The sequence below is a fragment of the Cucurbita maxima genome, unplaced genomic scaffold (genome assembly GCF_002738345.1).
Source record: "Cucurbita maxima cultivar Rimu unplaced genomic scaffold, Cmax_1.0 Cma_Scf00014, whole genome shotgun sequence".
Taxonomy (NCBI): domain Eukaryota; kingdom Viridiplantae; phylum Streptophyta; class Magnoliopsida; order Cucurbitales; family Cucurbitaceae; genus Cucurbita; species Cucurbita maxima.
Genome location: NW_019272030.1, coordinates 4,523,594 through 4,547,647, shown reverse-complemented (window position 1 = coordinate 4,547,647; position 24,054 = coordinate 4,523,594). Strand labels below are relative to the sequence as shown.

Below are 24,054 nucleotides of genomic sequence, written 5' to 3'. Positions count from 1 at the left end.
ATTTCATAGAATTATTCAAGGAGTCCCCTACTAAAATAAATTGTGCCACCTAGAAAATACAATAAATAGTAAAAAAAAAAGAAAATTTACGAGAATTATTTCAAAGTGTACACACGTTTGTGGAGCGGGTTATGTTGAAATTTTTTTTGTATTAACTCGAAAAATTTAAATTAATCCGAATGGTTGGAGTTTGGTTGGTTATCTAATTATTTTAAAAAGCATATTTATTTATTATACATGTTATATTAATAATTAAAATATCATAATGTTTAAATATCAAACATTTATAAATTACAACCGTTACCGACGTTAAATATATATATATATTTGTAAAAATAGAGTAAAGTCGGGTTTGATTTTGATTGCATTTTTTTTTTCTTTTCAAAATTGAAGTTAATTTAAAAGAAAAAAACAAAAGAAAAATTCCACCCAATCCATTATCATGCATTGTTTATATATATATATTATGGTTATTTTTTTTTTGGAAAACTCCATATATACACGTCCTTAACTTATCCGATTTATCTGCTCCTTGCGAATCCGACATGTCGTCTGCAACGTAACATGCCTTCTATGAATTACTCTACAGCTTTTCCTTCCAAAATAGTATTTTTCAACTGTGGGAACCCTTTATGGCAGGCTGTAACCTACAGATAAGGAAGAACCGACATTCTAAATTTAATTAATTCTCTCTTTTTTTTTTTTAAGAAAACTAAATTAGATCAAAATATTATTTTGTTTTAGCTGACTTTCAATTTTTTAAATTTAGTTTATTTACTTTAAATAAATCTTAAATTTAATTGGACATCAGTCTGTTCCAAAATAATGTTCTTTAAATTTAACCTGAAAATTAGAGGAAATTGGAAGCCAGAGATGGAAATTCTTACAGCTTCAATGTCGATTTGGAAAACCCGAAGCTTCCTTCTTTGTCGGCAGCTGGTTCTATAGGCCACAGCGATGTGGCCAACTGCCAAAACCAGAGAGCAACCAAACAGAGCCATTTCCATGGCCCCTCCTCGCTCAATCCTCATCTCACCAAACATGAACAAGGCTTTCACCGAAACAAAAACCAGAGATGTCGAAGAACAAGCCATTGCCGCCGCTAAGTATGGCCCTCGAGATAGCTTTGGGCCATCGCACAAACTGTAAACACCTACAAAAACAAAACCCATATCCATAAACACAACTTGAATTTCGTCTCTGTGCGTTTGCAAGAGAAATGGCTTACAGATGATGATGGCGGATCTGGAAATGGAGATGAGCGGAATATCGACAAGGGATGAACCAAACTCGTAGGTTTGGAGATGGGAAGAGAGAGATTTGAAGGAGAGAGAATCGGGGAAGAGGAGGGCGGAGAGAAGAAGAGAAGGAAGAAGCGCATCGGCAATGGCGAGAAGAATTGGAGCTGAGAAGAAAAGCAGAGACATGAACATGGTGATTAAGAAGAAGAGGGTCTTCAAAACCCTCAAAATCCTCAGTGATTTCTCTTCCTTTTGAAAACCCATCTCCGATTTTGGGATTGCTATGTGGGTTTTCGATGTCGCAGAAGATGGAATTTTGCAGAGTTTGAAATTGAGTGATGGATGGGGAAGAGGAAGAGAAGACTTTGAAATGGGGTGAATTGGGGAAAATTCAACGGTCATCAAATACACATAAAAAAAAATGTTAACGGCTACACTCAAATGTCCTCCTGATTCAACAAAACCTTCTAGATGAAATTTTTTTAGTACACGTCACTCCCAAGCCGACAAAAACCCCATCTACAAATTTATTTTAAAATCGTAATTGATTGCGACCATTATTTTGAATTTAAATACATAGTTGTGTTTGACGGTTAAAAAATAAAATATTAACTATTTATTTTTCTATTGAATGTTGGCTTAATTTGGAATATAATTTGTGATATATTGCATAAAATATAAAATGTGACACCCGGACAATGTGCCAACAGTAGATTGTGAGATCTCGTATGGGTTGAAAAGGAGAACGAAACATTTTTTTATAAGAACGTGGAAACCTCTCTCTTGCACACGCGTTTTAAAAACTTTCGATGGAAGGCTAAAAAAATGACAACATGGGATTGAACTATTACAAAGGGTATCCGAGTAAGATTAATCATTCTTTCAGGGGGAGTATGGAAAAAAAAAAAAAAATCACATAATAAATACCATTTATTGAGGATGTTAATTGGAAGAGAGGAATATCTTCCAAAAGAATTTGTAAAAATGGGATTGAGATTAGAAAGAGAGAGCAGGCCCATAAGTATTCACAAAATTAATAAAAAAGAGTCCACAGTTCATTGTGCCCTCTTCCTCCGCACTTCAACCATGATCTCAACCCACGACCATCGACGGACCATCTCTGACTCCGATTCTAATTCCGACGATGACAACACCGGATCTCAATCCCTCCGTCATCTTGATCTCTCTGATTCCGTTTTCAAAGCCTATTTCGAATTCACCGGCCGATCTACCACTACCGCTGACTTATCTAAGATCCAATCCTTCCTCACCTCCTCCTCCTCCGGCGCATTGTCTTGTTTGATATGCCTCGAACGCATCCGCCTCATGGACCCCACCTGGTCCTGTTATTCTCTCTGTTTTGACGTTTTCCATCTCTTCTGTATTCAGAGTTGGGCTCGCCAAGCTTCGGATTTGGCCGCTGCGCGAGCTGCCACACGCTCTCTTGTCTCCCCCGATAAGCCTGATGAGCACTCTGCGTGGAACTGCCCCAAATGTAGAGTTGAGTATTCCAAATCTTCAATTCCTAAGAAGTACTTATGTTTCTGTGGGAAATTGGAAAACCCACCAAGCGATGATCCTTGGATTTTACCCCATTCATGTGGTGAGGTATGCGGCAGGCCATTGAAACACAACTGTGGTCATCATTGCTTGCTCTTGTGCCACCCCGGTCCTTGCCCCTCATGTCCAAAGATAGTGCAGGCTAGTTGCTATTGTGGGTCCGTTCGGGACGCTCGACGATGTGGGTTTAAGAATTTTTCGTGTAACAATGTCTGCTCCAAAGTGTTGGATTGCGGTAGGCATAAGTGCGCGGAGATTTGCCATGAGGGTTCTTGTCCGCCGTGTCGTATTCAAGGTGTATTTAAATGTCAATGTGGGAAGACTGTGGAGAAAAGGGAATGCTGGGATCGGAGTTTTCGGTGTGAGATCGAGTGTAATAAACTGTTGGGATGTGGGAAACATTCGTGCAATGAAGGGTGTCATTCTGGAGAGTGTGGCCAGTGTCCGTTTAAGGGGAAACGAACGTGCCCCTGTGGGAAAAAGGCGTATGAAGGGATACCTTGTGATGTTGCTGTATCACTTTGTGGGGCTACATGTGAAAAGATGCTTCCTTGTGGCTATCATAGGTGTCCAGAGCGATGTCACCGCGGCCCATGTATTGGAACTTGCAGAACTGTTGTCTTCAAGTCCTGCAGGTGTGGAAGCTTGAGGAAAGAGGTACTTTTTCTTTTCAATACTCTCTGTTTATTTTTAATGCTTTGGAAATGAATGAAATAGAAAAAGAAGTTCAATTATCAATGAGTTTAGAGATGGTAAAATGTAACTGAGTCTAGAGTAGATTCCTTGTTATCAAGATTTGGCATGTGAGAGGAAGTGCCAGAGAATGCGAGACTGTGGACGCCATGCTTGTAGACGCCGCTGCTGCGACGGTGACTGCCCGCCCTGCTCAGAGGTTTCTATTGCTCTCTTAAGTTGTTACATTCAGTTCTGTATGTCTCCGGAGGATTATTAACTTTTCAAAATTTTAGATTTGCGGCAGGAGGTTGCGATGTAAAAACCACAAATGTCCGTCCCCATGTCATAGGTATGTCATTATATTAATTAGATTGATCATGGCTATTTTTAATGATTCTTCTGCTGTACATTAATTAGATTGAGCTGTATTTGAATGATATTAATGAATTAATGCAAACAATCAATTTGGTATGGCAGAGGTCCTTGTGCTCCTTGTCCAGTGATGGTAACGATATCGTGTGCATGTGGCGAGACACACTTTGAGGTGAAACATTGGCTCTTTAATTTTCATAGTTGAGACATCCTATTTCATTTTATACCATATTGTTATCTGCTTGGGTGAATTATGTTAAACTTGGAGCTGAAGAAATGAAATCTAAGTTTGTGCATAATTTTCAAATTTTCAAAATTCTCTCCAATCAATAACGTGAATACGTTGCATTTCTGTAATTTGTGGCTAAAGATTGTGTACTTATCAATTGGACTTTAAACATAATGGTGGTCTGGTTTCTTGTGGTTAAAGGGCGTAAGGCTTAAGCGCTAGAATTTGGTAAGTAGTACGGGTCCTATTGTGTCTGTGTGGTTGATTTTCATTTACTATATGATGATAATTTACTTTCATATTGTTAGGCTTTACAGAACAACACAAATAGAAGTATTTTTTTGAGATCTGTAGTAGATATATGTGCGTGTTCTGATATTTGTATTCTGAATCTTTTATTTGTGTTGCGAACGAAATTAGGTTCCTTGTGGCACTGAGATGGATCAGAAGCCTCCAAAATGTCCTAAACGATGTCCTGTCCCACCTCTATGCAGCCATAGATTAAGTCTAAAGGTAGTTTTGTGCTATGACTTGGTTTCTTGCTATTTTATGTGTGTTAGATCTTTACTTTTGAAATCTCATTAGAATATCAATAACTCACCCTATAATTTCTTCCTCTTTTTAACATTTTACTTGACTTCTATATTTTAGAACTGATATGCACTCTGCATGGTTGAATAACTGGTTCGGGTTCAAATCCATATCGATATAATTTGCATTTTTTTTCCTTTTTGAAAAATGACAACTTTTACGAATGCATGAAGCGTCAGTTAGCTCCCATATCTATAAAGAGGTGATTTGGTTTTCTTGACCTTTGACATGTTTTTATTCAGCCACACAAATGCCATTATGGAGCTTGTCCCCCATGTCGCAGAATTTGTGAAGAAGAGTATTCATGTGGGCATAAATGCCAATTGAGGTTAGCAAAACCTTTTGATGACAATGATTGGAGTTTAAATCTTCTTTTATCCTTCTTGACCTTTTCATCTCCTTTCCTTTATTTAGATGCCATGGTCCCAAGCCTCCTCCTAAACCAGAGTTCACATTGAAACCAAAGAAAAAGAAAGTGTTTCATCCAGAGGAACCTACTCCTGGTTGTCTATGTCCTCCGTGCCCAGAATTAGTGTGGCGACCGTGTTTGGGTCAACACATTGGTGCTGAGAGAATGGTTAGTTGTATGCTTCAAGCAGTCATGGATTATAACTTAACACTTCCTTGCAAGTTCCCTTTGAGTTATCTGAGTCTTGTTTTTGGTTACTTTTTGCTCATCCCATTGTTTTTCCTCAGATGGTTTGCTCAAATATTACACAATTTTCTTGTGATAATTTATGTGGAAATCCTCTTCCCTGTACCAATCATTATTGTACCAAAATTTGCCACGCGCTCAAGAGCCAACCTCCATCATCATCCCGAAAAGACTTGAGCGAGTCTTGCGAAAAGTGTAATCTTCCTTGTGAAAAGGTTGGCATCTTCACTTTTGGAATATCATGTGATTTTCTGTTTTTCCCTTTCTTCATCTTTGATGTGGAAGTCATCTCCAGTCTGAGAATGAATAGTTTTTTCTTTTTCCTAGGAGAGGAAGCCAAAATGTGCACATCCATGTCCCGTAAAATGCCATCCTGGAGATTGTCCTCCCTGCAAAGTGCTTTTAAAACGTTCGTGTCACTGTGGTACAATGGTCCATGTTTTCGAGTGTATGTACTACATTACTCTGCCTCCAGAGGAGCAAATGGCTGTATTGTCCTGCGGTGGACCTTGCCATAGGTAGTCAAAGATACTATTACTTGTTGGTGATACTTTTTCTTAATAAAAAACAAAGCTTAAACAACATTGGAGGTGTTTGCCATTGCAGAAAGTTGCCTCACTGCACACATCTGTGTTCTGAAACTTGTCATCCTGGGAAATGCCCGTCACCCGAAAATTGTTCGAAAAAGGTACCTCCTTGGTTATCTTCCATAGTTTCTTGAACACTAATAACAGGGATTTGTTTCTGCAAATATTTTATGATTGTATTTGAAAATTTCCAAGGTTACGGTTCGTTGTGGATGCCAAACCTTGAAAAAGGAGTGGTTGTGCAAGGACGTACAAGCAGCTTATAGCAAAACGGATCGTGACCCGAAAGACATACCGAAAACCCAATTTGGGTATGGCCTTTTACCTTGTGGTTCCGATTGCAAACGTAAAGTACAGGTTGTTGAGTCAGAATTATCTCAACGGAAACCTGAAGTCGCCGGGGTAACGTATTTCATACTGCACTACAGAAATCTGTATTTGAATACTAAACGAATGTTTCAGTTTCAGTTTTTAGTAGATGCAATGGCCCATTACTGATTTCAATTTTACTATGATCAATTGCTTGGGGGTAAAGGTAAAGGAGGCTGATACCAAGAAGCAAGTATCAAAGCGAAAGAGAAGGCGTGACACGATACAAGAAGTTAAGCCGATCTCGAGACTACAGGTACTGTCCTTGAGCTAGTTGTGTACAAAATAAGCAACATCTGTAGTTTGTGTTCTTACTTGGTCGAACTAAAATCCGTGTGGACAGAAATTGTTTGGCGCATTGAAGTATACTCTTGTAATAATGGTCATCATGATTGCCGTGGTCTTGATATCCTTGTATGGTTACAAGGGCCTGTTATGGCTGAATGACTGGATGAACGAAGCTGAAAAGCAAAGACCAAGAAGGAGATACCCTCGAATCTAAAGTTTCAACCTCCTTCCTAATTAGCATCACAGGAACTTACATATTTGAGTTTGTAAAAATAGATATTATTAAGTCTCATTCATCTTGGTGTTTCTATTGATTCACTAATGGCACTCTGTAAACTTTGATTTGAGATATAATAATGTAATTTTTGCCCTGTTTCATCACATCTCGGAGTTTGTTTAAGGTAACTCGGTAAACTGTTTATGATGCTTGTTGTACGAGAAATGTTATCAAAATTTCATCACGTGCACGTGTGAAACCGTACGCTCATTTCAAATTAAAAGGCTTATTTTTAATATATACAACACTCAAAATGTAAACAAAAACCAAAACTTTCATTTCTCATATCACAAAATTGATAAGTTTCTAATTCATTGAATCAATTCTACAAAGTTTCTTTTTCTTCAGACATTTACAAAAAAGAGCAAAACCAGAAGCCAATTCTTTTTATCTTTTACCCTCTTATTATTACTTTCTTTAATTTATTTGATATTTCTTCAAAAAAAATTATGAGAATGTTTACTGGTACGACTGCGACACCCACGGATGTGCAAGAGCTTCCTTTGCAGTTGGTCGTTTTTCTGGATTGATCTCGAGTAAGCTCGAAAGGAAATCAATGAACCCGGAGTCGAAAACCTGCAAATGATTCTCCAAGGAGGACTCTTCAGGGATGATGAACTCCATTTGATCATTTTCCTGAAATGAAAATTCTCAAACGTTCTTAAAAGAGAACATTATGCTCAACATTTCCTAAGGAAGTTTGAAACCAACCTCATTCATATAAAACAGATCATATTCTTTAGTGAAGTATTTGTGTGTCTCCTGTCCTTTTAGGAGCATCTCCAGGTCGATGGGACCGAACAACCCGATCATGCGGGCAAGGATCATTACAACTGCATCGTTCGGAAACAATACCTGAGAAGGCATAGCAGCTCGATCAGTTTTGCTCAAAGCGGAGTTTTATCTAGATGAGAAAGAAAAGCTTACTTCTCCGGACCATAGCTCAGCCAAAATACAACCAAGAGACCACAAGTCGATCTTCGGATCATACGGGAGGCCTAGAATTACTTCGGGAGCTCTATACGATCGAGACTGCACGTATAGGCACAAGTTATCTGATTGAAAGCAACTGCTTCCAAGGTCGATAACCTTAATCTCGCATCGTTTGTAACTTTTAAGAAGAATGTTTTCTGGCTTTAGATCACAGTGAATGATTCCCAAATGATGCAAGAACTCCAATGCCTCCAAACATTGACGTGTAATAAACTGTCGAAACAAAATCGATATACTTTAATCTAAGTTTCTAACTCGAGAAACCACTCCGCTGTCCTAATCTAAACGAACATACCTGCAATCTATGAAATGTAAAATAAGCATCTCCACCAGACTCTTGATTGAATTTTTGAAACTCGTACAAGTTCGCTCGAAGTAGTTCACAAACAATGAAGAGATGTTCCTGTCAAATTTGCATTACACGAACGAGTGAGTCTAGCTAAAGTATACTCAAAAGTTCAAACAAAGGAGAGAAACAGATAAAACCAACCTGATGGTAAAAGTAGTCGTAAAGCCGTAAAATGTGACACCGATCTGCAGGGTCGTGTTTGTTGACAAGCTTTAGAAGTTTGATTTCGTCTAAGCTCTGATCGAAGAAATCTTTGTCGTTTTTTATGATCTTTAGGCAAACATCTATGCCCGTCTGTAGATCGTGTGCTCGAATAACTTTACTAAAAGCGGCCGATCCGAGGTACTCGGTTACATAGTATCGGCCTGCAAGGACGGTATTTAGCACAATAGGAAAATCCTTGCTCTCTTCAAATCCAGTCCTGTATATTGCATAATACATGAGAACAACTCATTGCTACATATCAACCTGCAACACACAAGCTTTAAATATCTATCAAAGCAGAGAGCAGAAAGTGAAGTTCTTTGCAACAAATGTCACTTCACTTGAATTAAACATCTATAGATAGCTAAAACGTAAGAGCGATCAAGTGCCTAGTCGTTTAAACATGGTTTCTAGACATCGTTGGTAGCTCACCTGTTCTTTCTATGTATAATTCTCAGATCAAATACTTCAAATTCATCGTCGTTGATACCACACATCGGTAGCTCGTCAGCAGCAACACCATCTCCATCTGCAACTGGTTCAGATTCATCGGCTTCCTCCTCTACTTCTCCATGACTATCGACGTTATAGCCATCGGCTGCATTATGTATATAACTTTTTTCAAGAACTTTACTTAGGGAGTCATTGTGATTTTCAAACCCGTGGACGAAGTTCGAAGAACAATATATTTCGGTCGAGGAATCACAGTTAGTGGCAATGTCTTTAACTACCTTCAACTGGGAATCACTCTTGTGGCTATAAAACTCTCCATTGGCAACACAACATTTGCAAAAAGGAAGGCAACCCTCGGACAGCCCCTCTAAGCCTTGCTTATAAGGATGATTTGTGATCTCGATCAAACGTTCGTCACTCGAGCGAGCTGTACGACAAAGAATCGACTTCTCGGGAGCTGACAAACTACTAAACTGCTCGTCTTTCTCAGTAGTCATTATAAACTTATCCTCACTTGGGCAGCCAAAGAAATTCACATCCTCTTTCTCATCATACCAAAGGAGATCATTCTGCAAATCGAATTCGTGGTAATCACGCGCGGTGTCGAACTGAGAGGCGATATCTGAAGAAGATTCTGATGAAACACCGTAAGGATTGATGAATTCTGCAACAGAACACAAAGATCCCAATTTCAATATCCAGTTTGAGTTTGTAAAATATAAGAACATGGGGTTTTCAAAAAAGAAAGAACATTATGGATCTAAGAACAGGGGAAATCAAAGTAAGGATACTGTTTCTACTTCAACCCAGTACGATTAAGACAAGTTGAAGAGACTATTCCAAATTTCATAAACAAGCAATGAATCTTATGAATTGGAACTTCAAATCTAACCCATTACCGGAAGAGCAAACGTCAGAAGTAGAAGACCTCAAGCTTACAAACTCATCATCAGAGGAAACAGAGTTCGATCCAAAACGATGGTCGCCGTCGGCGTCGCAGCCAGAAAGAGAGGCGAATTGCCGGGAAGTGGACGGGATTCTGACCGGAGGTGGAGAAGGGAGCATCGGAAAGAAGAATTTTTCAAAATCAAAAGAACCCAAATCGGATTTGTCGACGACATCCCTTTTGAGAGCCGACTCTGCCTCTGAAAACCCATTTTTCTTAAGAAATTCGAGCACTGCTTCCACGTCGGAAACCGCCATGGATGAAGAAGCTCAAAATTGGAGAGAAATTGGTTGATGGGGTGTTAGAGAAACGACTCGAAATGGTAATTGAGAAGATTTGGATTGGTAAAATTGGAATTTGTTTTGGGTCGACTCGGCGTTTGCATGCTTGAGAGAATTTTCTCTCTCTACCTCTCTTCTTCACTCTCTCTTTTTTTCTTTTCTTTTTCCTTTACAATGTTCTGTGAAACTGAAGCGATCCAAGGGCGACGCTGATTTACACAGTGCCAACTTAGCCTCGGTTTTGTACGGATTTTGATTGGTGGGTCCAATTCACAATGAGTCGTACGATTTTCCACGTCGGTAAACTTCACCCTTACACGTGTCATGATTGTTTCTCTATTCTTTTAGTTCCCGACAAGATTTAGTAGTCGTTGGGGACCGACTTTTTTCTCTCTCTCTTTTTTTTTTCTTCTTATTATTCCCCTCTAAAATATTTATTTATTTTCATAGAAGCTTCTTTATTCAACGTTTTTCAAAATTTTCTCACCTTTCCTGATTGGTATAAAAAATAAAATAAAAATACAAAAATATTTTAAGCCACTTTTGAGCTTTGTATCAATATGTAACACTCTAAATCTACTACTAGTAGACATTGTCCGCTTTAACACGTTACAAATAATCATATAATAAAATATTTAATAATTCCTTTTGGAGTTTAAGGTTGTAATGTCCTTTTCTCTATCTAAAAGCCATATGGATGAGCGAGTGGAGCAACACGTTCACTCTCACTAACAAAGATCCATATGCTCCTTTTACCTAATGACGATGAAATTACAACTCATTCAATGATTGGTCGGTTCATCCATTAATATTTAAATATAAAAAATAAGTTTTATAAAATTACTATTTTTAAAAAAAAAAATTGAAGCTTAAAAATAGATAATTAGATAGAAAATAGATTGGAATTGGGCAATATTTAATTTTATGTAGAATATGATAAAGTGAAAAAATAATAATTAATGGAGAAATAATTTTGCAGGTGCAACCGACTTTTGGGGGTGGGTGTGATGAAGCAATTACACCAACCCCTTTTCTTTCTATTTCTTTCTCCATGTGATTACGTGTTGAGGATTAATTATTTTATCTTTTTATAATTTTGTTATTTTAAAAACATTTATTAAATAAATCTTAAAGTATTATAGTATAGAATAAAAATATTAATTATTATAGTTGGATGTTGAATTTATTGAGAACTAAAAAAAAATAATAATTTAATAAAAAAATAACGTTAACTAATTATATGATAGAAACATAAGGTATTGAAGTCAATGCACGATAGTTTATTATTTTAGACTAAATAGTTTTGAATTATTAAATGAAAAATAATGCATGGTTGACGTTGATTTAAAAAATATATTTATTATTTATTTGTTTGGAAGTTTTATCTTCTAAAATATTTTAAAACCTTAGCTGGATTAAAAATTTAAATATATTTGGTAAGGAAAATGAAAATTATGGCAAGGTTGAGTAAATGACGAACAGAAGTAGAACATTTCACGTGGAGTTCCATCACCAACAACACCAACATGAACACCAATCTTCATTATCAGCTAACCTTGAGCATTGATTTGACTCTTCACCCCACGTGGGCCTCTTAATCATGCCATCTCTCTCACATTTTTTCATATATTATAACTATTATATTTATTTTCTTTCTAATATATTTATATTTTAAAAATAATTTTTAAATAATTATGGAAGGTAATTTAATATTGCAAGATATTATTAGAATTTATTTAGATTATGCTCTTTTATTTGTATTTTTTCAAAAGAAAAAAATAATGATTTTGGATAGACAGCCCAATATTGGGCTTGAGATTGGGCTGGGCTTTCGCCATTAAGTTTCTTTTCTTGTACGGCCCAATTCTTTTATGAGTCTCTCTGGCCCAAGATATATTCTATCCCCTTCAATTTCAACCTCGGTAAAACTTGGAGTGACTTTTTAATTCTCGGATGAAAATAAATATATATATATATATATATATTTTTTTTTAATGATAATAGAAATGTTCTAAATTTTGAGAAAAGTGTTGGATTTGTGCGTAGATTAATAATATTCATTTAAATTTACAAGACGTGACAATTTTTCCGCGAATTTGTTAGGAGGGAAACTATATTTCAATGATTATACAAAAAAACGAGATACGCGCCATAATAGATTATAATCACTCGTTTACTCATTCCATTAGCCATTGAACAGAAAAATTGTGCGAATTGATTTCTCAAATTGGTGGAGGAGCTGCGTGGGTTAGAGATTTTAGAGGACGAAATGGAGGCCGAAGGAGCAAGAAGGTTAGTGTGTTTTTGTGTATGTTTTTATGGTAATCTAATTGGAGGTTAGAGCTTTTGCTGCGTGAAGGATGTTAACTGATACAAATATTGGAAATCTCTGCAACATTGAATTGAATTTTGATGTGCGAATCTTAAGGAAAATATGTAGCCCTAAAATCGGAGGATTTTTCTATCAAAGTTATAATTCGATTCGTTTTTTTGTCCTTTTGTTTTTTGTCTCACTTTACCACTTCGAAAGTTGAAAAGTAAGTTGGAGTTATCTTGCTGCATCCGAGACTCAAAATGATGCCATGTTGTTGAATTTTGAAAACAGAAGAAGAAATGGGTGTTAAAAATGGGGTATGAAGTGAAAGTGAAAGTGAAAATGTGTCGCAATCAGGGAAGGTAATGGAGTAAGAACCAGGTTCCCCACTAAGCACATAGCATACACTCAGATTTACTATTTATGGTAAAACCCAAAGGCCTAGACAATGTAGTCCACTCAGACACCCACCAACCCCACCCCAATATCCCCTCTTGTTTCCCTTCATAATTTTATTTTCTTTCCTTCTCATACAATTTTCGTTCCATAGTTTCAACAGCTTCATGATTTCTTCTTTACGTGGAAAAGAAAAAAAGAAAAAAATAAATAAAACTTTTTCCATAGTCCAGGGATCGCTTCCTGTGCTTGGACAGAGCCATACGCATCTCCTGCTGATGAATAGGCATCCCCACACACATAATCACATAATTGAAATTCCTGTTTCTTTTTCTTGGGGGGATATTATTGAGTATTTTGCTAGACTTTTGTAGTGATTGAAAGCATTATAAAGCATATGGGACATGGGTGGGCCAAAAAGCAGACTACCAGCATATTTCTGTACTAATTTAGAAAAGAAGATACCAGTGGGAGGAGGTTCTTCCACTGTTCTGTGTAGAGATTAGGCTAAGCCTTAGTGCGGTTAATCAATTCTACCCTTAAATTATTTGTTTTGTGGAATATACTTTATTACTTCACTTTTTGTTTCTTCTGCCACTCTTTCTTTCTTTCTTTCATTCTTTCATTCTTTCTTTTCTTTTGGTAGGGGTGTCTATGTGGGTGAAATTATTTACGAGTATAGTTGCTAAAAGACAAATATATCTTATGCAGGTTTTAGTAGGAGTGATGGTTAAGGTTTTGTTTGATTGTTCAAATATATGCATATATTTGTTTTCAGAAACATGGCATAGAATGAATTGAGAAAAGTGTGTTTGATTCAAGCATTGAATTCTTTCAGAATCTATCTCAGAAAGTATGACGAGTTTAGAAAGCATAAAGATTTGGTTTTCTGTGTTCTTTGTTTATTTTTTATTTTTCGGATTCTTTTATTAAACGAAACTATCTCAAGTCAAAATGAGATATGAGTTGATGAATTCATATTTATACGCTTAAAAGTTAAACCAGCTGTGATTTGTGAAATATAACTATGGTTTCTTTTTCTTGCTTTCAATATTTTTATAAACTTGTTTCTGGATAATTTTGTACCTTAGACAAGGTTTAACTATCTCTCCAGCTTGATGGCACGACGGCTACTTAATCCATTGAACAAATTCATCCTGTCATAGGCTAAGTCTTTTTATTTAAATGCAATGGCCAAGCTTGTTGATGCCGTATTTCCTATGCTATATTTCCATGCCACTCATCATTCTCCATTTATTTTGGTTTTTGTATGCTTAAGTAATGTTGATAAAGGCGTAGTGGCTATCCCTCTTTTGGCATTCATATGCGCTGTGTTAGAAATTACTACAGGGTGTAACTAGCATTTAATTACCCTTCTTACCAGAAACTACCAAGCTTACTTTTCCCCAAATGCTTTAAATATTTTGTGTTGATGGGTAGATTGTAGCTTGGTCATTATTGCCTAGTGGGCTATTCTGTTCAAAAGTTCATAAAACTTGTAGTCGTTGGTGTCATGTCATAAATAGAACATCCATTTATAGCAACGATGGATATCTCAACTATGAAAACCTTTTCCTAACGCATTATGAATCAAAACAATTACTACAGAACCAAAGAAATTCTGCAAGTGTCAAAAAATATAAAGAGAAATGAAAGAGTGAAGTCATATCCACCACCCATTATGCGACAAGAACGTTAAATCGTGGTGCTGGGATTGCATAATTTCAGATGATACGGATTTGAATATATTTGTGGCCACTTTGACCAAAACTCATAATTAGCTAAAAATTATGACAAAACCTATTGCATAATCTTGGATAAATTAATTTATGGACCAAGTTCATCTAATAAAGTAGGGAACAGTACGAGCATCAACTCGTTTTGTTTAATTTGTATTGGTGTATACTCACCACTTAGAATAATATTTTGTTTTTATTTATTCTTTTTTGTTCTGTAGCATTACTCCTAGGAACTTCCCTTTTACAAGGCATATATCCTGGGTCTCTTAATGGACAGACCTTTGTTCCTCTTCATTGTCACACTTAATTTCATAAATCCTGAGCGTGCACTTCAATATGAAAGGCATTTCACCATTACCTTTTTCTCATCATATCATATTTCTCTCTTTTTGGTTCATTTAAGCATTGGCACCTTTTCTGCACGAGAACTGTTTTTTTATGAATCTTTTCCCACTGAAAGGCTAAAACTGCTTGTTCGTTTGACACATTTGAACTTCTATTTCTCCTAAAATTAACCTTAGTGAGTGGAAAAGCATATAGACATGTGTGATCAGCACTAACCTTACTGTTCAACGATTGCCAATGGGCTGAGAGGAACTATAGTTCTGTAATTTCGAGTTTCATTTATGGAAAGTAAGGATCATGGAAAAATGAATGTTGTGATAAGCACGAATAATTGCCCACCCCATCTGTTAATGGTCCATTTACTACAAGATATGCACCTTGTATTACTTTCTAGTTCTGTTCTTATTTTTTCAATTGACCAATTAGACGTTTAGTAGTTGGCAGCCTGATTCAACAACATACCTAATTGGAGATTGCCCACTTGGAACTTTAATGAGAAAGCAGATACGTATGAGAGCGAGGAATATAATATTTGTGCATTAATGGACGAAAGTCAAATCCCGTCACTCTTAATTTGAAAAAGCTTTTTCAGCAATGATGTTAAGTAGTTCAACTGCAAGAGTGAGAGGAAGGTTGAATATTTTCCCAAAATGTTTTGAGGTTTTATTATCTTCTCCTTCTTAATTTGTTTTTTCAGTGGAAACTAATTGAAAAGCAATTTCTTCAGTGTTTCTGGTCTCCTAAAGAAGCAACTGATCCCTCTCTTAATTGTAGGACTTTATTTCCCTCAATTTATTGTCTAGCTCTTACAGTTTCTTGTTAAAGATGTCATTTGTTCAAAGACGCATAAAGAACTGTTACTTGAGATAGGAAGGATTGAGTTCAAGAATTTCTGATGTGCTTTTGTTAAAGATCTAATTGATAGAACTTCGGAAATATGCGCTTAACTACATATGAAAGAATGTAACCCAATTTGCTTGAATATATATGTATGTATGTTTTTATCTATAGAAGAGAAAGCATTTAGAAGAATAACATAAACAGCTAAGATGTGTAAAAGCTAACAGCTCCATATATAGGTAATGAAGTTGAGGTTCGATATTAGACAGTTCATCCAAATGTGTTTGTTGGACTTTCCCCATTTAAGTTTCTGTCTTCTATAATATATTTATGTATTTATTTTCACAGCCTCACTTGATCTCCTTTAACATGGAATTATTGAATATTGTCATGAATGACAGCTACTGCTGGAGATATGCATAGACCCCCCCTCCCCCACCACTTTTCAGCCTCAAACTTCTTTTAAGCATTTCATTCAGTCCTTTCTCCTCCGCCACTGTTGTCTATAGATGTGCAAAGAATATGGTTTTCATATGGGGGAGTTCATAGCTTTCTTATGAGGTATAGCTCAAGAGAATTAAATCCACCTGATCAACCTTTTCATTTCTTTTCTTGTGAATGGACAGTGAGAAATGACCAAACTTTCTAATGAATTAACATATTGTCAGCAACAAGAATCCAGAGCAGATTGTGTAGGTATTTGTGTTGTGAGACTTTACAAAGCTATATATATTTGTCTCTTTCTATTTATCTTACTTATATGCCTAAAATTATGGTACTGAAGATCTCGTCTGGATTTCTTTTTCATCCTCTTAGTGGGTGCGGTAGATCTGGTTCTGTTGCTCGTGTATGAACGCCGTTCATAGGTGCTACTTTTATAAATCAAATAATTCACAAATTTATTTCAAAGAATTGTTCCTTTGATGAAGTGTGCGAAATAAAATGAAACTCACTCCCTTGTTGGGTTAAGCAAGAAAAATGTTTGTCGCTCAATTATTTTCACCTGATAATTATGCACATAGATACAAGGTAGAAGCAAAACAGGAAAGAGAGGGGAAAAAGAAAAAGAAACCAACGTGTAGCTAAAAGGCAAATGCTTTTTTGCAGAAAATAATGCGAAGTCTTGTGGATCCTCTACTCCTAGAATCTCTCCTTTTTCCCATCTTTGTCGCAGGCTGATTAGTTCCACACACACTTTCTTCTCTCCAATTGCTTTAGTGGGAGCAGAGAACCTATGAATTTATATTTCGTTAGCTTCTATTGAGAATAAATGAACACTGCTTCAAAAGTGGAAAAATACTTTATACCCTTTGTTATTGCAGAAATTATATGCTCAGGATTTCCCCCCCTCTTTATGATATGAGTTTCTGTAGACTGAGAGTTAGGTGATGAGTTGTTGGCAGAGATAATTGTTTTGATTGGGCCTACCTCTTTAACAACTCAAACATCAGTAGGCAAAGGATGCATGTGGACTGCTTGAGATTGGCTTCTGCTTTGTATTGCAAGTGTGAACTACAATCAATTGTTTGTTTAAGATACATATATTTGATCAGATATTATCAATTAATGGGATAAGGATCCGTCCATTTTGCTTAGTTTTTTGCTTAAAGGGAGCTTGATTTGTATGTCTGCTGTCTTGTTTTGAGAATTTATGTCTAGTGGTCTATTTGTGTGTGGTGTGTATATATATTACAAAAGCTTGGAAACATATTTTGACAGTGAAAACCCGTTGAAATAGCCTGAAAGCTATCCTCGATAGTCGGGAACTGTTGAAGTCTAACAATTCTTGATAGGTAAACCTTTTGAGGTTTTAAATTGTGATATCATCTTGGGGAGGAAGGAATAGGTTGTGATAGGTTTAACATTTAGAAGCACAGGTCATGGAAAAGACTGTTTGTGATGATGAAAAAAGTAGATGTATATAATGTATTGTAGAATTTGAGTGGTTGAGTCAAATCTGTATAATGTATTAAATGATGAAGGTGGGTAGAGCAAAGATAGAGATGGAAGTGTTGGGAGTTCGGCTGAAAAAGTTCATATCTAAGAAGAGGTTGCTTGGTGTATTGAGAGGAAAAAAGGAACTGAAAAGGTTTTGTGAAAAAAAAAAAAAAGGAAGAAGTCATAAAAGCATAGGAAAGCAGGTAGGAACAAAAAACACATCAAATCAAACACCTTTATAAGCTTTAACTCCTCCCATTCCTATCGCTATCATCTGCGTGTTGCTCTCTGATTTTCTCTAATTCTTGGGTCGATGAAGGAGAAGGACGAAGTGAGAAAAGAAGGAAAGAAAAGGGAAAATTCCTTCGCTACTTTATCTGAAAGTAACCAAAGATTTTTTCATTTAATTTTTTCAAATAATAAAGAAGTTAGAACTTAAAACGTTTTGAGTTGGTCTGGTCGTAAGAAGAAAAGGAAGGGAAGGGGGGCTCCATATTCCAAAAGTGGAGGTTTCATTATACCTGTGTTGTTTGCATATGAATGGAATGTGTATGGTGGTGGTTGGAGTTGGGAGTCATAGTTTCTCTTTTGGGTCACTTTCAACCTTTTGGGATGTATAATTGCATGGAGGTTGGGAGTGAAAAGGAAGGAATATGGAGGAGGAAAGGAATACCGAGTTGCCTGCAAGTTGTTGGTGACTCAACTCATTGAACATAGTAATAGTAATAGTAATAGTAAAACATCACAAAAGTGAACAAAAGATTATATGAGAGCGTAAGCAATCACTGAGTGTGACTCACCAATGGTGTGTCCTGTTGGCCCCCAGTCCCACCCCCAAGTTGGTGGATTGGATTCAATACATCTCACCATCTTTCCTTTCAACACTATTCTATTTCCTTGATTGAGAATCACCCCACCACCATCTCTCTCCTCCCTCTTCCTATTTTCCCCTCACCACCACCCACCTCTATTCAACCCACCTGCTACTAGACATTGTTCGTTTTGACTCGTTACATATCGTCGTCAGTCTCACAGTTTTAAAACGTTTCTACTAAGGAGAGATTTCCACTCTTATAAGAAATGATTCGTTCTCCTAACTAATGTGAAATCTAACACGTCTAATAACCATTTAAAGCTATGTTAAATCAAAATTCATGTCTTATGCTGATTCGTGTTTAGGAAAAAAAAAATAAAGTGTAAGACAAGGAAAGATGTTGCCACAAGATATTTAGAATCTAATCTATACCACATCTTCAATTACTCTTGATGTTCTTGTAGTAAAATGCCTTCTCAATAGGACGGCCCACACTTATTGCTGGACCCACTTTTCACCACCATTGTCATACCTCTTGCCACGTCACCCTTCCTTTCTTTCTCCGTTTATTATTATTATTTTTTATATATATATTTCATTTATATTTCGAAGTCTCTTATTCTTAGAATTTCGTATCATTTTCTTTTCCTTTTTCCCATATTTTGTGAATTATAAAAGAGACTCGGTGCGAGAGATCGAGAGAGAGGTTTGTTTTTTTTTTCTTTTTATAATTTTTTTTTTTTTTTTTTGTAGATTATTTGTAAAATAAATAAATAAATAAATAAAAATTGATATTCTAAATTTGAAGTGGTTTTCGTATGCTCGGCGGGGATGCCTACGGCGGTTAGTTTAGCTCGGCAATGCTTAGCACCAGATGCAGCACACGCGCTGGACGAGGCGGTGGCGGTGGCGCGCCGCCGTGGACACGTTCAGACGACGTCGCTTCATGCTATATCCGCTCTTCTCGCTCTCCCTTCCTCCGCCCTTCGCGACGCCTGTGCACGCGCCCGTAAAACTACTGCCTATTCTCCTCGTCTTCAATTCAAGGCACTCGAGCTCTGTCTCAGCGTCTCTCTCGACCGAGTCCCCTCCACTCAACTTTCCGATGACCCTCCAGTCTCCAACTCCCTCATGGCCGCCATTAAGCGCTCTCAGGCCAACCAGCGCCGCCAGCCGGAGAATTTCCATTTGTACCACCAGCTCTCTCACCAGTCCTCCATTGCTTGCGTCAAAGTGGAGCTCCAGCATTTTCTTCTCTCCATTCTTGACGATCCTGTCGTCAGTAGGGTTTTCGGCGAGGCCGGATTTCGGAGCTCTGAAATCAAGTTTGCTATTATTCGCCCTTTTCCTCAGCTTCTTCGCTACAACTCTCGCGCCAGAGTGCCCCCTTTGTTCCTATGTAATTTGATGGACTGTCCTGATCCCAATCGTCGGGGTTTCTTGCTTCCCCTCTCCGGATTTCGTGATGGGGACGATAACGAAAATAATCGCAGGATCGGGGAGGTTTTAGGGAAAAACAGGGGAAGGAATCCGCTGCTCGTTGGAGCATCTGCTAACGTTGCGCTCAAGGGTTTCACGGAGGCCGTTGAGAAACGTAACGACAACTTCTTGCCGGAGGAATTGGCCGGTGTGAGAAACATTTGCCTCGAGAACGATATCTCTAGCTTTTTGTCTGAGAATTCCGAAATGGGGTCTTTGAACATGAGATTCGTGGAAGTTGTCCAGATGGTGGAGCAGTCGCCGGAGCCTGGATTGATAGTGAATTTCGGAGACTTAAAGGCATTTGTCGGCGATAATACTTCCGATGATCGAGCAAGCCGTGTTGTTGGCCAATTGAAAACTCTGGTCGACGTCCATGGCGGTAAAGTTTGGCTGATCGGCGCAGCTTCCAGCTATGAAACTTACTTAAGATTCGCGACTAAATTTCCTTCGATTGGGAAGGACTGGGATTTGCATCTGTTGCCGATCACTTCTCTTAGACCCGAATCATATCCCAGGTCCAGGTTAGTCTCCAAATCTTTCTTGGAATTTACTTTAAAATGTTCATAAAGGCTTAGTTCATGAATTTTAAGGATTGGGTTTATTTTATTGTTTCTGAAAAGTGAGTACTGGTGGTAGTTCAAATATGATAACACCTGGAGGAGGAGGTTAGTTGTCTCATTTTGGATCACTGTCTTTTCCTCTTTTGAGATCTAATCTGCGTTGCACATAGAAATTCTCGACTTTTCATAGCGAAATTTGATTATTTACTAATTAATATGTTTTGTTATGTACTTAAATTGACTCAAAACAAGATCGCTGATGACATCTAAAGTTAAATTGTCTCATAATCTCTCAGGAGGCTTCTTTTTTAAAAAAATAAAAAATAAAATATCATAGAAATGTTGATAATAAGAGTTTGAATAAAATATCCTATTATCGGTACAGTTTGATGGGATCATTTGTACCACTTGGTGGATTCTTTTCCACGCCTTCTGATGCAAGTATCCCTTTGAGTGTTTCCTGCCAACATCCTTCCCGATGTCTTCAATGTGATAAAAACTGTGAAGATGAAGTAATTGCTGCTTCAAAGGGTGTTTTTACTCCCCCTGTTTCCGAGCAGTATCAATCTAGCCTGCCTTCTTGGATGCAAATGACTGAGCTTGGCAACTTTGATGCATTCGATGCCAAGGTGAGTGTTTGCTTTCAAATTCAATTCCATATAAGTCTATGGCTGTGCTTTTCATGTTCTACGATATGTTTGTTTCAGATAGAAGCTATTCACTTATCTATATATTTGGTAATTAAGGATTTTGATAACAATCTTACGGTTGTGAGGACTCATATGTAGTTTACTTTAGAGAATCCTCTACATTTCTTGTGTAAAAGCTAGTTCATACGTCTTCAGTGCAGACCAGAGATGATGGACTGGTACTGAGTGCCAAAATTGCAGGGGTCCAAAATAAATGGGACAATATATGCCAGCGTCTTCATCACGGTCAGCCATTAAAAGAAGCACCCATGTTTCCGACTGTTGTGGGCTTCCAAGTCACTGACAATGGAAGGGAAGATGCTGCTGTCAACAACTGCAGTAGCAGTGCTTGTGTTTCATCACACAATGACTCATCCGCAGATTTGAACCCCAGAAATTTCATGGATTTGCCAAAGATTTCTCTCTCGAGATCGAACACCTTTCCTTTTTCTGCCAAGGGGAGTGACAAGAATTTGCTATCCAAACTGCAGGAAGAAACATCTAAAACTGAAGATCTTGAGTTAGGGGGTCGCAACTCTCCTTTCAGCCTGTCCATTTCCAGTGTTGACGATGAAAATCGAACATCATCCCCATCTGCGGGTTCTGTCACCACAGATTTAGGGTTGGGGATAGTTTCTTTACCTACCAGTTATAAGCTGAAGAAAGCATTAAAACCTAATGGCGCAGATTTTCCATCTGACTTGTCTGGTTGCTGCTCAACAAATGTTGATTTAGTTAATGGTACAGTCCGTAATGCTTTAACTCCATCTTCATCCTTTTCCAGCCCGGAACGTAGAGGACAGATGAATGCGATGGATGTCAAGACACTATTTCGATTGCTCAAGGAAAGAGTTTTCTGGCAAGATCAGGCTGTGAGCATCATAAGTCAAACAATATCCCAATGCCAAACAAGAAGCGATAAACGCCATGGATCTAATTCGAGGGGGGACATATGGTTCAACTTTGTTGGTTCTGATAAGTTTGGGAAAAGAAGAGTTGCTCTTGGTCTTGCTGAGATATTGTATGGCAATAAGGATCAGTTCGTCTGTGTCGATTTGAGTTCCCAAGATGGGGTGATCAATCCTGATATGCTTCATCTTGGACATTCGCAACTGAGAAGTTACCATGCAGAATTCAGAGGGAAAACCGTTCTGGATTTCGTTGCTGCTGAGTTGGGAAAGCAACCCTTATCCATTGTTATGCTTGAAAATGTCGACAAGGCTGAATTTCTTGATCAAAATAGATTGTCACAAGCTATTCGAACTGGTAAACTCTCGGATCTGCAAGGAAGAGAAGTTAGCATTACAAATGCAATATTCATGATGACGTCAACGTCACGAATAACTTCCCTCGACAAGCAAGTATCGTCCAAGTATTCTGAAGAAACACTCTTGAAGGCTAAAAGTTGGCCGTTGCGCATAGAAGTTGCTTCTAGCTTTAGAGACCAAGCAAACCGAAGCAAAACAGTCTCTGATACAGAGAGAAATAGTATCCTTAGCCCCTTCTTTATGAGCAAAAGGAAGTTCAATGTCATTGATGAATCTTCAGATCAACATGAAATATCTGAAACGGCGAAACGGAGTAACAATACGTCAACGTCCATCAAATACCTGGATTTGAATTGCCCTGTGGAAGAGAATGCCGAGCACGATATTGATGGCGAGTGCAATAATGACTCCACTTCTGAGAACTCCAAAACATGGTTACAAGAATTTTGTACCTACATCGATCAAGTAGTAGTTTTCAAGCCATTTGATTTTGATGCTCTAGCTGAGAAAATTGTAAAGGACATTGAGAAGATCTTCCACAGTGTGTTTGGGCCAGAATGCATACTTGAGATTGACCCAAAGGTGATGAAACAATTGCTTGCAGCTGCTTATATTTCATTTGGGGACAGAGAAGTAGATGATTGGATGGAGCAAGTCCTAAGCAGGAAATTCTTAGAACTCAAAAGAATACACATCCTTTCTACTCATTCCATTGTCAAACTCTCTACATGTGATCAGGAGCTTTCGTCGGAGGAGAAAACAGCAGAAGTCTGTCTTCCCCGGAGAATCGTTTTAGATCAAAAGTCATGTTCTAGCTAAGATGTAAAATATAGTGTCGTGTAATCTTGTAAAACCTTCCTTAGCCTGTGAATCCCATAATTTTGCTGGTTTTCTTTTTCCAGGTTATGATCTCTGTATGATATGATATGATATTTAAAGTTCAGCAAGTTATAAGCCATTCCTCAGCTTCATCTTTGGACTTCATAGAATTCATCACAGATTTGTTGGATTTGCAACAAATCTGTGAATGGACTTATGCATTCCAAAAGTGGCGTCGCAGTCACAGAGAGCATCAATGATCGAAGGCGAAGGGACCGAGTTCGTTAGAGTCCATTAACTCTAGGCTCAATTTGAGTAGGGGCACCCTGTTTTGCTTCCCAAAACTAGAGCAACTCGTTTCTAAGATGGTAATATGGGGTCTGCATCTCATTTGATAAAAGGAGACACGAGAAGGACCAAACAACCCCAACCATTTCATCTAATACATTGATGGGTAAGCATAGACAAGAGCAGTCATAAATGAGATAAGAGAGAGAGAATAAAGAATTTATTTTTTATTTTAAAAAACTAATTAACATGGATCATCATCTCAGCTATTTTAGCTATAATTAAAAGTCAATATTCCGTATTGAGTGCTAAATTCATGCCACTTTTTTTAATTGATGTGGTGACGTAATTTGTATTACAAAATTATAGAAATATAATTGAAAATAAAATGAAAACATTAAAATACAATATGGGAAACAAGTAATGAGAAAACGAAATACCACCAAATCAATTGTTAACAATAATGACAGACATTTCTCGCCCAAACTACAA

General features: G+C 37.4%; 4 protein-coding genes and 1 long non-coding RNA gene across 8 annotated transcripts; 3 read left to right on the top strand and 2 right to left on the bottom strand.

Annotated features, from left to right (window-relative positions):
- Positions 1 to 433: 433 nt before the first annotated feature.
- LOC111489306 lies at positions 434 to 1,640 on the bottom strand. The gene is made up of 3 exons (XM_023137452.1): positions 1,229 to 1,640; positions 888 to 1,153; positions 434 to 647 (listed from the first exon to the last, which is right to left on the bottom strand). The coding sequence occupies exons 1-3, from the start codon at positions 1,503 to 1,505 to the stop codon at positions 579 to 581; spliced, it is 612 nt and encodes a 203-aa protein (XP_022993220.1). The 5' UTR covers positions 1,506 to 1,640; the 3' UTR covers positions 434 to 578.
- Positions 1,641 to 2,239: 599 nt separating this feature from the next.
- LOC111489116 (NF-X1-type zinc finger protein NFXL2) lies at positions 2,240 to 6,950 on the top strand. The gene is made up of 13 exons (XM_023137164.1): positions 2,240 to 3,458; positions 3,580 to 3,693; positions 3,770 to 3,825; positions 3,954 to 4,020; positions 4,498 to 4,590; positions 4,911 to 4,996; positions 5,083 to 5,245; positions 5,365 to 5,538; positions 5,651 to 5,841; positions 5,930 to 6,011; positions 6,106 to 6,312; positions 6,446 to 6,535; positions 6,623 to 6,950. The coding sequence occupies exons 1-13, from the start codon at positions 2,328 to 2,330 to the stop codon at positions 6,779 to 6,781; spliced, it is 2,613 nt and encodes an 870-aa protein (XP_022992932.1). The 5' UTR covers positions 2,240 to 2,327; the 3' UTR covers positions 6,782 to 6,950.
- A 150-nt stretch (positions 6,951 to 7,100) lies between these two features.
- LOC111489117 (dual specificity tyrosine-phosphorylation-regulated kinase 4-like) lies at positions 7,101 to 10,262 on the bottom strand. Of its 4 annotated transcripts, XM_023137166.1 has the most exons (8): positions 9,743 to 10,262; positions 9,051 to 9,507; positions 8,823 to 8,966; positions 8,328 to 8,607; positions 8,133 to 8,240; positions 7,772 to 8,050; positions 7,556 to 7,699; positions 7,101 to 7,480 (listed from the first exon to the last, which is right to left on the bottom strand). In XM_023137166.1, exons 1-8 carry the CDS (start codon positions 10,044 to 10,046, stop codon positions 7,304 to 7,306), a joined length of 1,893 nt encoding a protein of 630 aa, XP_022992934.1. In that variant the 5' UTR covers positions 10,047 to 10,262; the 3' UTR covers positions 7,101 to 7,303. The 4 variants fall into 4 exon arrangements, with proteins under 4 accessions (XP_022992934.1, XP_022992933.1, XP_022992935.1 ...); XM_023137165.1 differs by having other exon boundaries at positions 8,823 to 9,507; positions 9,743 to 10,261; XM_023137167.1 differs by lacking the exons at positions 9,051 to 9,507; positions 9,743 to 10,262 and having other exon boundaries at positions 8,328 to 8,654; positions 8,823 to 8,950.
- A 1,951-nt stretch (positions 10,263 to 12,213) lies between these two features.
- LOC111489717 lies at positions 12,214 to 13,597 on the top strand. The gene is made up of 2 exons (XR_002719427.1): positions 12,214 to 12,362; positions 12,676 to 13,597. It is a non-coding gene; the product is annotated as an uncharacterized LOC111489717 (long non-coding RNA).
- A 5,475-nt stretch (positions 13,598 to 19,072) lies between these two features.
- LOC111489109 (protein SMAX1-LIKE 6-like) lies at positions 19,073 to 23,413 on the top strand. Its single transcript, XM_023137152.1, has 4 exons — positions 19,073 to 19,162; positions 19,265 to 20,459; positions 20,884 to 21,127; positions 21,349 to 23,413. Exons 2-4 carry the CDS (start codon positions 19,288 to 19,290, stop codon positions 23,272 to 23,274), a joined length of 3,342 nt encoding a protein of 1,113 aa, XP_022992920.1. The 5' UTR covers positions 19,073 to 19,162; positions 19,265 to 19,287; the 3' UTR covers positions 23,275 to 23,413.
- Positions 23,414 to 24,054: the final 641 nt, after the last annotated feature.

Bases quoted from the DNA above. Each gene is read 5' to 3' on its own strand.
- LOC111489306 (XM_023137452.1), bottom strand. From the start codon at position 1,505: ATGGGTTTTCAAAAGGAAGAGAAATCACTGAGGATTTTGAGGGTTTTG. The intron at 1,154-1,228 runs GTAAGCCATTTC...TTGTTTTTGTAG, and splicing joins CAGATCCGCCATCATCATCT to GTGTTTACAGTTTGTGCGAT. The intron at 648-887 runs GTAAGAATTTCC...CCTTATCTGTAG, and splicing joins TCCAAATCGACATTGAAGCT to GTTACAGCCTGCCATAAAGG.
- LOC111489116 (XM_023137164.1), top strand. From the start codon at position 2,328: ATGATCTCAACCCACGACCATCGACGGACCATCTCTGACTCCGATTCT. The intron at 3,694-3,769 runs GTTTCTATTGCT...TCAAAATTTTAG, and splicing joins ACTGCCCGCCCTGCTCAGAG to ATTTGCGGCAGGAGGTTGCG. The intron at 5,842-5,929 runs GTAGTCAAAGAT...TTGCCATTGCAG, and splicing joins TGCGGTGGACCTTGCCATAG to AAAGTTGCCTCACTGCACAC.
- LOC111489117 (XM_023137165.1), bottom strand. From the start codon at position 10,046: ATGGCGGTTTCCGACGTGGAAGCAGTGCTCGAATTTCTTAAGAAAAAT. The intron at 9,508-9,742 runs GTAATGGGTTAG...GTTCTGTTGCAG, and splicing joins TTCTGACGTTTGCTCTTCCG to AATTCATCAATCCTTACGGT. The intron at 7,481-7,555 runs GTTGGTTTCAAA...TTTTCATTTCAG, and splicing joins ATCTGTTTTATATGAATGAG to GAAAATGATCAAATGGAGTT.
- LOC111489109 (XM_023137152.1), top strand. From the start codon at position 19,288: ATGCCTACGGCGGTTAGTTTAGCTCGGCAATGCTTAGCACCAGATGCA. The intron at 20,460-20,883 runs GTTAGTCTCCAA...TTATCGGTACAG, and splicing joins GAATCATATCCCAGGTCCAG to TTTGATGGGATCATTTGTAC. The intron at 21,128-21,348 runs GTGAGTGTTTGC...TCTTCAGTGCAG, and splicing joins TTGATGCATTCGATGCCAAG to ACCAGAGATGATGGACTGGT.